We start from the raw sequence: 13,033 nt of genomic DNA, 5'->3' as shown, positions 1-13,033 counted from the left end.
GTAGCTACGGGTTATACAAGGATCTCTGCATAGAAACCTAGAAAAGTGTGGCATTTTCTTTTCCCTTTTCCCTTTCCAAGCTGAGTTTATTTACGATATACAAATATTATGTTGGTATCAGAATAGCATTCTCTTCACAAAGTTTAGCCGTTAGTAAGAATGGAACCCCTTCCCTGAGCAAAATTAAACAAATCCCAATTTCTAGAGTGGTTAATAATCCATAGATCCCCATGCATACTTCGGCATTTACTAACACGCAGGACAATAGTTTGTGCTAGAGCTAAAATGAATTCCATTAAGTTTAAATTAAAGTCTGTTGATAAGGGCAATGGGGGGAAGAACATTCATTACTTTGGCAATTTTCCAAGTCTTTAAAATGTTTTGGAGGAGAGGAAAAACACATCCTAGCAAACCCTGGAGAAAAGATTGAATAATAAGGGAAATGTTTTATTTAACCGGTTCAGCTAATACAATACACTTTGGCCAGTTCAATAATAACCAACTATCAGTGCTACCTGCAATTTCCTTTGACTACATTTTTAAAAAAATGCTATGACATATGAATGAAAAATGACATCAAGAACAAATGACAAAAATGTGAAAAATGGCTACAATTAATATTTATTGGGGTATTTATTAAGCAACTAAGCTTAAGGAATAGAAGACAAGTGAAAAGACAGATGGACAGAAATAAAAAATCCAATCAACTTGTTTTAGACTTGGATTACTCTATGCAGTGATTTTTATAAGATTGAAATCCATATCTGATCTGAGAATGCACCAAAGACTGCAGATTACCCAATAAACTGGGCTATTCATTACGATATTCAGAAATAACATAGTGTGGCTTTAATGCAGATATATTCACAAATAGTAACAGAACATATATTAAAATCATATCTCATTTGATTTAATAGATGGTCAGGGCTACTATAAGAGCAATGCCTAATCATCTTAATGGCTCAGACCAATATCTATCTAATGCAAGATGTTGCTACAAGGCCAGCAAGCTATATACTGATAAAAAAAAAGAATATTTGTAGCTCAGTTGAATTACCCTTGGTGTTCTCTGTGCTTGGTGGACATCTTGCAGATGTTTCATTATCAAACTAGGTAACATCATCAGTGTTGGCCATCATCAATGCTAGCATTGATAATGTTCCCTAGTTTGGTAATGAAATATCTGCAAGAAGACCGCCAAGCTCAGAGAGCACCAAGGATCCCAAAGCTACATATCACTGGATGATGGAACATTTCACTGGCTATACCCAGATCTGATTTTCAAAAAAATACTGCTCCTGCAAATGACCATTCACTTCATTACCAAGGTCAGTTTATAAATTGCCCATTAATTTATAAAACACTGAGTTAAGACAATGAGTCATAATTTGGAGAAATACTTCTACTTTTTATTTATTTATGTGACTTCAGTATTCTACATGTATTATTATGAAGGAAAAATAGAGATCTCTCTATTCACTGGTTCACACTAGAGCTGGCAAAATACTTGTGAAGAAATCAAACATTCTTCTGAACCTGGTGCTTGAAGCAGAAGTTTCAGTTTGGGATCTTTCAAGGGCGTTATGTATTAAATAGTATATATAGTTGTGTTAAGCCCTGCTAAAATGAAACTAACCTTTAGATGACTCTAACTGTTAACTCCAACAGTTTTGAAGGGAAACTTGAACATTCATATTGGGCGGGGTTTTTCATGTATTATGATTGGTTAAGGCCCTGTGAGCCCAATTACAGGCAATTGCCTGCTGTTCCTTAGTTCCAGTTTGAGTCAATAAATGCTGTTGTATCTATGGTGGTCTGCTTCTTGCCTACTAAAGCCCACTACACAATAAAGGGTCTTTCTATATAGATATGCATTATAGGAAAGAGATTTTCTGGAATTGGCATTGCAAGCAGTGAATTCATTTTTCATTCATTATTCTCCTGATAAAGTACACCCTCTGAATGGTAATGTTATGTTTATAAAACCAAGAATATTAAAATATACAACTCTCTTCTCATGCATTTGCAACAGTAATATATAATGAGTTTTGTACTTCAGTGAATTGGTCAACATCTGCTCAATATACAAGGCAATTATTATCCAAGCTTGTTTTTTTTAGTCAGTCCTTTATTAGTTCTTTTTTAGAATCAGTAATCTGTATTTCATTTAGAAAAACATAAAAGTTAAGACATAATGAATAAACTACAGCAAAACATTATGGAATAAAATTTGGTAAAAATAATAAACAGTCATGTCCATGTCAATACAATTAATGGAAATATGTTTTAGACAATAATACTGTCAGGGTTCCAAGCAACACCCCCAACGAAATAAGACTCTGAGGATTGATATTCCTCAAAGTTCCCTTTTATTACAGATGTCATATTGGCACATCTGGGAAAACCGAATTTGAAAGTTTCCAGGTTTTCCCCACCCAAAAGAAAGTCCAAGCACCCACATGTCCATCACATGGTTCAATCAAAGCACTGTCCCAACTGGAGATGCCTCCCAGTCACACCCCTCCAGGTGCCAGGCAGACAGTGGTGGGATATGATTGGTACGCCCTGGTACAGGTGTACCGGTGCCTGCTGAGTGAACCACTTACCGTTCTGATACGATGCTCCAAAGAGCCCACCCGCCCGTCTGCTCTCCTTACCTCTATTTGAGCTGACCAGGGCATTTGCGCATGTGCACGGGGCGTACGGCCCCTGCACAATGCTCCGCTGAGCAGCTGGAGCATTGCAGGTGGTAGGGATGCATGCATGCACTGCGCACATGCACATAATGGACACCTGGCCCCATTGAAGTGTACCAGTTGCAATGGGAGCCAGAACCCACCACTGCAGGCAGAATATACTTGACTCTCGGAGAAAGTAATGTTATTATGACTATATATCTCCCCAGCTCCAGACAATCCCCCCGCCCAGTTTCCCACAGACTAAATGTGGCGGGCCTGAAGATCCAATGCCCAAGATGGCTTCCAAGCCTGACAAATACAAAATTTTGCCACATTCAAAGAATGAATGATACTGGTCAGCTAACAACAATTGTACATAAAATAAATTTATATGCTGCTCTATGGTTGCAATAAAGAATTCATTGGGTGGTCTAGAAATTCAGTTAATAAAGGGGTCATAAAATGAACTGTGCATCTTTTAGAATCATCAGTAAAGTAATACAGTACATGTGGTACAGTAAGTATTCCACCAGCTCTTCATCACAAGTCTTGAAAGATAGGGGATTTTATTTAAGGAAGATAGATAGATAGATGATAGATAGATAGATAGATAGATGATAGATAGATAGATAGATAGATAGATAGATAGATAGATAGATAGATAGATAGATAGATAGATGATAGATAGATAGATAGATAGATAGATAGATAGATAGATGATAGATAGGTAGGTAGGTAGAAGATAGATAGATAGATAGATAGATAGATAGATAGATAGATAGATAGATAGATAGATAGATAGATAGATATTTCACTTCAACTACAATCTTCATAGCACATTAAAACAAGCTAAGGTTAATGCTTTTCTAGTTTTGGGAAGAGTTATCTGATTTAGATAACTTGTTGGTATATAATGATGAGAACACTACTCAAAAACACATCTGTAGCAGAGGTGGGTTGCTCACAGTACGGCCCAGATTGGGTGAACCAGTAGTGGAGGTGGCAGGAGACTCCGCCCACCCACCGGATGCTTCTGCAAATGCGCAGAAACATCACACACACACGCAAGCAAACCAGTAGTAAAAAAAAAATGGAAAACCCCCACTGATCTGTAGGAAGATCTGAAAAAAATCTAGTTGCATATCTATATCCGACACACATTGTTTTAATTATCCAGCATCTTTTTGTAACCCATTTTCAGTAATATGTCCCATGAGAAGCTGTAATTCTGTAAGTTTTATGAATTGATCTTCTTCAAACTGATTCAAAATTATCTGACGAATTAGAGTTGGCTTTCTCTTCTTGTCTCCTATCATTCATATAGGTATGTATATTTTTTTATTGCAATCACAAGATATTCTAGACAGAAAAATGGGTGCAGGGAATCTTTCTAGCTCCAGCACAGGAAATTCTTATTTATTACCTGCTGATGTTTGCACAATATCAGAAGTATTTCTGAGTCCCATGAAGTCAAACTGATAAAGTCTCCAAGATTTCTGATCTGCAGCTTCTACTGAGTTTTTTCTCCATCTGTAAACCATTTCTTCTTGTGGATAGCCATCTGTAAATTAAAAGTCAGCATCAAATATCTAGTAAATATTTCATAATGTGAACACTATAAACTTTTTCCTCCTCCTCCTCCTCCTCCTCCTCCTCCTCCTCCTCCTCCTCCTCCTCCTCCTCCTCCTCCTCCTCCTCCTCCTCTTCTGACATATGTGATCGTAGGCAGCTTACAGCAAACAGTACAGCCACCTTGCAGCCCCCCCCCACTTCTATGGGATCCCCAGGCCTGATGGCACAGCCATATCTTCAGGAACTTCCTAAAAGCCATCAGGATTGGGACCAATATAACCACAAGAAAGAGGATGTTCCAGAAGATGGATGCCATGGCAGGTCCTGGTTCTTGTCAGATGAAACTCTTGGTGGACGGGACCCATAACATATCCCATTTGCCAGGTCTAATGGAATGGATAAATATAACAGCCTGGAAACAAACTGACAACAAATCAAGTTCACAGAGCAGAGGTTTAACATGTACTAATTTGGTATGCATATTACTCCTGCACTACTTTTTGCACCAGCTTTAGTTTCCAGATGTTTTTCCAAAGTAGCTCCTGTACAACACGTTACAGTAATCCATCCAAGAGGTGACCAGAAGATGAATGATGGAGAGCAGTCTCGTGATCCATGAACGGCTGCAATAGGTGCACAGCTCAAAGTTCCACTAAGGCTATGACTGCCATCTGGAGCAGGAGTCCAAGGACCCCCAGTTTGCAACAGAGTCTTTTTGGGTCAATTCTACCCTATTCAACATTGAAGTTGATAATTTCCAGTCAAAGAAGCAAGGAAATAATTAGAAAATGTATAAATGAAGAGCTTTTCTTTATTAGGCAAGAATATAGAAACAAAATGAAAGCAAAAATAGCGTGCATGACTCCATTGTCACTTTAATTGTGCGGTACTTGCAGTATCAGTTGTTAGAGGTTTTCTGAAGGCTCTCTGAAGTCACAGCTGTTTAAGAACATATGGATCACTTTGCCTATTGCTTTAATGACCCTCAGTTCAAGATATCTTGCAGATATGTATAACTTCATAAATAGATAATTTGCATTAAACAATAAATGATTCCCATAGGTACAGACATTGTCTCCCAGCTAAAATATATTGAACTAGCTGGATACCTTACCTTACCTTACCTTACCTTACCTTTATTTCGATTTTTATACCGCCCCCTCTCCCCAAAGGGAGTCGGGGATACCCATGCTCCGCTACAAAACTACGTGATCGGGCTTGATAAATCAATACTTACAGCTTGAAAATTAATGAGTAGTTACGAACGGCTCTCGTCTCCCCTTCTCTCCCTCATTCTTGCCCCACAGAGTCCTCTCCTATCCCCTTTTTCCCTCAGGCTTGCCCCACAGAAACATATCCTATCCTATCCCCTTCTCTCCCTCAGACTTGCCCCATAGAAGCCTCTCCTCTCCTATTCCCCCTTCTCTCTCTCAGACTGGCTCCATTGATCCTCTCCTATCTTATCCCCTTCTTTCCCTCAGTCTAACTCCTTAGCATCAGAGTGTTTTTCAGGTGGGGAGTGGGAGCAGAATGTCTAAACTGCCAGCCTGCAGGCTGGATGAGTCATGCACTGGCCAGGCCCATGCCCAAGTGGCAGTTGGAACAGAATTCTTTTCAGGTGGGGAGGGGGAGTGGACCATCTAACGCCTTAGCATCAGAGTGTGCTAATAATATAATATAAGAAAAACTAATGATCTGATGATCATTTAAAAAAAAATCATTTCTTAGTGAGCACCTACAAGCCAAGAGGAACATAGGTGCGAAATTTCAAGTTTGTAGACTTTACGGTTCTGGAGATTTCGGGATGCTGCATGAGTGGCATTTTGCTTATATATAGATTACAGAGTTGGGAATGAATCCTGGCAAGGGTAATGGACTACAGCAACCCTTGTCTGATTAAAACAGATTTCTGTAGGATTGTTGTGAAGACCAAACAAATATTACAAACTTTTCTATGAATTTAAATATAAGTCTTCACTTCCTCAGTTTTAGCAGGCAATTTCATCTAAATAATAAATTGTAAATTGTTACAATAACATACAAAGGCTGTAGAAACACTTCTGGGATTTCCAGGTTTATAGATTATTTCTTATACTCTTTGCTTTAAGTAGCTTTATCTTCTTATAGTATATACGTACTATTTATGAACTCTTGCTATATTTAATTAATCCATTTTCTCAAGTTGTTATATAGTATGAGAGATGCCCACAAAACATTAATCTGTTATCTGTTAAAATTATTTATAAGTGTCTTTGGAGTATGGCATTCATTTATTTTCAATCAATGTTAAAGAGTCACAGTTATACTGTAGAGGATTTTTAATTATGAATCAAAACTACTTACAGTTCATGATATTGACTGGTAAAAAGGCCAAGAAGGCAATTTACTGTATTGGCAGACAGATTATATTAACATATTTAGGGCTAAGAAGTCAGCTTTAAGATATGTGTTATAGCATTTATATCTCCCTGAAGAATGAGTACTTTAGGATTCAAATTCGGTCTATTTACAATGTATAATCACTGCTGTTTATTTGTGTTAGCTTTTCTGCATTAATTACATACATATAAGAGATAATATGTAAGTGTATTGAATCATCAGTGGATATGCAATTCAAGAGTAACCAAATGGAAGTACAAATTTTATGAGCCAAAATATCTATATGAGGTTTATATACGAGAATCGCTCCAGTCGTATGAGCCATGGTGGTGCAGTGGACAGAATGCAGTATTACAGATTAACTCTGTCTCCTGCCAGGAGTTTGATTCTGACCAGCTCAAGGTTTGACTCAGCCTTCCATGGTCGGTAAAATGAGGACCTGGATTGTTGGGAGCAATATGCTGACTCTGTAAACTGCTTAGAGGGGGCAGTAAAAGCACCATGAAGCGGTATACAAGTCTAAGTGCTATTGCTATTGTTATAAGATTGATGATGCAAATGGGAAATCACCACCTTTCAAACCGCAAAGGCCACATGCACCAAATCACAAGACCAACACTTCCATAAGATATATAACAAGTCATGAACCTGTACCTATGTGGGTTTTTGGATCAGAAGCTCTAAAACTATCATCTGAATTCTTAATTTAGATTGATGTAATTGTCAGGATCTTTAGACTTCACCCAGTACATCTTGTTACCACTGCCTGTTACGGTGTTTATAATGAATTGCAATGTGATGCCTTCTGAAGCTCTTCTGACTTGACTGTCAAAACTAATTTTCCATGTAGTAATTCCCCCAACGTTTTATTGTCATGTTCTTTCTTTTAGTTTGAAAACTCATTGTTCTGAGTTTTGTTCTCTAAAGCCACAGAGAACTAATCTGTTCTATCACTTACACTTCAGTCTTTCTAATATTTTAAAATGATTATAATTATTTTCTCTCCCAAACTCTTTTGTAGGTGAAATATACCTGATCCCTTTAATCCAGGGGTGTCCAAACTTGGCAACTTTAAGACTTGTGGACTTCAACTCCCAGAATTCCCCAGCCAGCTCTGCAGAGCTGGCTGGGGAATTCTGGGAGTTGAAGTCCACAAGTCTTAAAGTTGCCAAGTTTGGACACCCCTGCTTTGATCTTATGCTGTACATATTTTATCTATATGCCTCATGTTATATATTGAGATATCACCTTGCAATAAACAGAACTTTCTATTATTCTATCAAGCTAAACCAAGACTTTATTTCTATTTTGCTTTTTATAAATTGTTTTACTACAACTTTAGTTATCTGAACGTCATGTTTGTTCCTCTATTGGCACTAATGGAGAGAGGTAGGAACAGAATTAATCACTGATAGAGAATAATTAAATGGTGGCTAAATCTGTCAATGTTCATCCTGTTCAATATTTCACTTTCCCAATTGGTCTATTGAGGTAAAGGGGGAGATTTACATATAATTTTGCATATAATTATATAGAATAACTTTTCTGCTTTGTGTTATATGCACTTTTAGAACATGAACATTTTGCAAATTTTGTCCAACATAATATTATGCATTGCTTGTCTTAAGTTGCATATTTTTGTGCAGATTTGTGACTCACAGATTATCACAAAATTCTAAAAAGTGTCACTTTGGTGTTCATGTAGGCTTGTGAAATGTGAACTGGGTAAATAAACATAAAAATTAAATATATTCACTGTTCCTGGAACAAAATTATTAATTATAGTTTTATTCGATATTCCTGGGCTTTCCTGCATACTTTTTCCCCACACCACAGTTCATCTTTTAGGTGGAGTAGAACAATTGAAGAATAAAGATGTAGAAACAATCACTGTTTCTGTACTGGGCCACTTATGTACACAATTATTTTATTTGACCAAAAATGGCCTAGCTACATAGGTTTATATGGCAGATCAAATAGCTATTTTCACACACATGTTGGATTCTATCACACTGATACAATCAAAAGTGAGAGTGGGTGTACTTCTGAAGTCTTGGCATTCTCTCTTGCTTCATTGTAGCTAACTATTATCATGCATTATGAAAGCCAGCATCTTTCCATAGCCAAAAAAAACCACTAATTGGGCATTGTTCGAGTTGTTGGCATAATTAGCTTTGTTGTGCCCACAATCCAGCATCACCCCAGACTGGAAACAATTATCACACCTGTAGGATTGCCAGGTTTAATGGGAATAAGGCTGCTTCCACCAAATTAAAAATGAAACATTCTGTTAAATATTGTTCACAAGCTTTAAAGTGTGAAAGGGCTATGCATACATACTGTGTAAACAGCTTACAGCTACCCATTATGATTCCTCAATCGTAATCAAAGGCTGTGTTGATGAGTTCCTGCCAACAAGTAAAAACTTGCTGGAGCCTGTACCTTGCCTGTAGATTGTATATTTTCATTCACAATCATTTCTGATTTCCTGCTGGCAAATGATAGGAATCTCAACTATTCTTCAGCTGAATTAGTTGGGTGGCCAGTCAAAACGCTAGTAGCACAAAATCCTTCTATTATTCTGCTGGCATGTTACTCTTTATATTTGTTCTGTCCATCAGGACTAATTCAACTATGAAAGCTATTAAGAAAATTATTCTTCATGTGAACAGATTGCAAGGAGCTTATAATGTCTGAGACACTTCACACTGCACTCAGTTTCTGGGCAATCAGTGCACAGTCCCTTTCCCCTCCTCTTTAAACATTTTACTGAAATAGAAATTGTAGAAATAGAGATAGTCATTGTTACTCTCCCTGTTCCTTTCTCTTTTCTGATCTCTCCCTTCTGCAGCTGTTGTAACAAATTAATTTATAGACAAGACTTAGACAGCTTTCAACCAGGTATATTATCAGCATACACTTGCCAGCATATATAATTGTCCTGTCATGATCAGATCACTTTCTAGTTGCCCTGGAGTTCCCTAGAACTGCCCCCTACTGCAGGGAAGTTGGACCCATTCGATCATTCTACCCAGATGCCGGTTGGTTACAGAGGGGTTGTGGTGATGTTCTTGAAGGTCTGATGCACATTCCTATGAAAGGCTTGATCATGATAGAGCTACTGGGGCTTTTGATGAGATCATGTTTATGCAGCCTCTTCCTTTTCTTGGATTCTGGATCTCTTTCTAGTTTACAGAGGAGCTAAGGGGCTGAAATGCGAGAAGAGATATCTAGAACACTGTTGGAGGATAACGAGGAATGAATTTTATAGAGCACAAGCTACAGCCACAATTAAGATGCCAGGGTTCTCCTGCCTCATAGTTGCCATAAGGCTTATCATTTGGTGTTACGGACAGTGAAACAGCAATATATTTTGCACCATTATTGTGCTGGTTGGTAGCTCTCTCTATATTTCCATTCTTGGTGATCCAGGTATTGCTGTGTCTTACCTCTTAAGGTGTCTGGAGGCTGATGGAGGACAACGAGCTTTGATTGAACCCTGGGAAGACCAAATGGCCTTGGATATGTGGGACTCTGGGATCTGAGACTTTGTCATTTTTGATTCTGGATGAGGTGGCACTGTCCCAGAAAGACCTGGTCCACAACTTCCCCTGGACTCACAGCTCCTGTTTGAGAAACAGTGGCAGTTGTAGCTAGGAGACCCTTTGCACAACGTTGTGTTGTGTGCTAGTTGTGGTCTTTCCTGGATCAGGATTCCCTCTGTTTGGTCATTCACTCCCTAGTCATGTCATGGCTGGACTATTGTAATGTGCTCTACAAGGGGCTACCCTTGAAGAGCATTCAGAAGCTACAGCTGGTGCAGAGTACAGCAGCATGTGTAGCTTCTGGGCCCCCAAGAATGGCCCCTGTAACACCACTACTCTGTGAGCTGCACTGGTTGCCAGTCTGCTTCTGGGCACTATTCAAAATATTGATGATCACCTTTAAAGCCCTTCATGCATGGCTTCAGGTTACTTGAGGGACTGTCTCATCCCACTGAGATAGGCCCATACCACTTGTACCAGTAGAGGAGCCATGCTGCAGCTCCTGTCAGCTCAATTATTCTGGCTGGCAGGATCCAGGAGGATGGCCTTCTCTGCTGTTGCTATTGTCCTCTGGAACATCTTGTCCCATGATGTGAGGTTGGCCCCAACCATCCTATATTTTTATAAGTGCCTGAAGAAGCCAGTTGGCTTGGAGGCCCAGTGGGGGAACAGTGTAATGAAAGTGGATAACTGAGTAATAACAGCCCACCTCCTCCCACTCCACCCCTGCCCTCCCCATGTGTCCTTGGTTTTAATGTCTTTTTATGTTTTTAATTATACAGTATATGTAACTGTTGGCCGCCCAGAGTTACCCTTTGATAAGATGGGTAGCCAATAAATTTTATAAATAAATATCTGACAGAACTATTAAGGTATCCTGAACCCATTTAGAAATGATCGAACTGGGGGTTCATTTGCAGCATCACCATGAAAAATATTCCAGACATCTGCCAGACAAAATCCTCTGCATTTTCTCTTAGCTGGACCCTGGCCTTTATGCAGATCCTACAAAAGTGGATGAGATTCACCCTAGCATGAGTTTGATTCAGTTGGGCTTATGGAAATGTAAGCTTGACCACTTGCATGTTAGACCATATCCCTCCTAGTTAGCTAAGGAAAGCACATGGATCTTGGAGATGGTGAATACATCTTTGAAAGAGGGAATGTTCCTATTGACTCTTACAGAGGTGATAGTTTATCCCTATCAGGAAACCACTGTTGAACCTGGCCAATTTTCATTCTGTCTTTAATCTTTTGAAGATGGTTGAAAATGTATTTGTTCTGAAGCTTCAAAGAATTCTGGAGGAAGCAGATTATCTATACCCCAGATTAGCCAAGAGATGCTGTGGATGTTTTGATGCAGGGTCTAGAGCAGGGGTGTCAAACTCACAGTGTCACATTGTTGTCATGTGATGTATCATGACTTTCCCCCTTTGCTAAACCAGGGATGTGCGTGGCCAGCACATGACACATCTGGCCTTCTGGCCATGAGTTTGACACCCCTCGTCTAGATGCTGTGGAAGCCTGGATGGGAAAGAATAGGCTTCAGCTGAATTTTAGCAAAACTGAGGGGTTTAAGGGCGCCTGAGTTTGTTCTACCGCAAACAGAACCAGTATATGCACAGTGAGATATTTTCAGATTTGCCATCACTTAAATCCCTAAATAGAAATGATCCTTGGCTCCGTTTGTCGAGAAAGGTATAATTTTATTAGAAGGCAAGTGTATTGCAGTACTCCATAGCCAGAACTGAGAATCGTGTGCCAAAATCCCTAAGTTCAACTTTTCCCTCCCTTAAGTGCTTCTGATCGCTGACCCCCTATGACCAATCAGGTCCAAGCAAGATGTTTTCAGAACGGTCACTTCAAGCGAGGTTGGTGTGCAGTTGCCTTCTTTCCCCAGCCAGGTGACCTTTAGGCAGCATCTCGGGGAGATATAGCAATTACTTTCATTTTGCCCCAAATATTCCCTCCTCCCAACTCCCTCCCCCCACCAGCATCCATGGCATTGCATGTCACCGCATTGTAGTGGGGCACAAGGAAGCATAAGGTGGCAGCTGGCAAATATTGGCTGCCAGGGAGCTTTTGGATGTGGTTGAAGCTGCTGGATATTACCTATAAAGCCCCTTATGCCATGGTGGAATTATCTCTCTCTCCAATCATTTCTACCTGTCCCATTCAATTCAGGAGGAGTTGTGTACTGAGGGTCCTGTCACTTAAGACTAAACATCTTTCTAGATGCAGAAAATATGCCTTTCTGTGCTAGTATCTGCCCCTTGGAATACCAGTCTGCTCTTGATTAGAAGGCCCTGACACTGCCAGCTGATATGTCACAAAGCATTGGAGGGCTGGATGCATTCCTAGACACAGAGTTCAGATTGTTGGTTGGAGCCTGTGAAGTTATTAATTTACAACACATTAATTTTACCTTTGCTGTTATTGAAAGTATTGATGTTTGTATTTTGAGTTTAAATATGGTTAGATGCATAGAATCACTATAATGAGGTAGGCCTTGTTGAATAATAAATAAATACATAATACAATTTATTTGTGGGACTCAGTTTTACATAGCCAGAATCCATTGCCCAACTGTTGCTTAAAAATGTTGCTACATTGAGACAGTGACGTGCGGTGAGGTTTATGGCTGGTGAGGCTGGTGACGTCATCAGGAAGGCGGAGAATGGGATCACGTGTGCAGGAGGCTGAGGCAGCCTCAGCCTCCTGCACACATGGTCCCATTCCCCACCTTCCTGAGTCAACATGAAGGGAACCGCGGAGCGCGAGCCAGAGCGTGCTCCACAGTCCCCTTCATGTTGACTCAGGAAGGCGGGGAACGTATGCCTTTTCCCTTTTCCCTTTTTT

At 39.6% G+C, this 13,033-nt stretch overlaps 1 protein-coding gene across 1 annotated transcript in view; it reads right to left on the bottom strand.

Annotated features, from left to right (window-relative positions):
* GABRG3 (gamma-aminobutyric acid type A receptor subunit gamma3) overlaps nucleotides 1-13,033 on the bottom strand; it is a 441,769-nt gene that overhangs the window by 35,342 nt on the left and 393,394 nt on the right. The window contains exon 6 of the mRNA XM_081947663.1: nucleotides 4,102-4,239. Coding sequence (XP_081803789.1) covers nucleotides 4,102-4,239 — 138 coding nt within the window. The remainder of the gene's footprint in view (nucleotides 1-4,101; nucleotides 4,240-13,033) is intronic.

Source organism: Natrix helvetica (genome assembly GCF_964273705.1).
Source record: "Natrix helvetica genome assembly, chromosome: 3".
Taxonomy (NCBI): domain Eukaryota; kingdom Metazoa; phylum Chordata; class Lepidosauria; order Squamata; family Natricidae; genus Natrix; species Natrix helvetica.
This window is presented reverse-complemented; position numbering and strand designations above follow the sequence as displayed.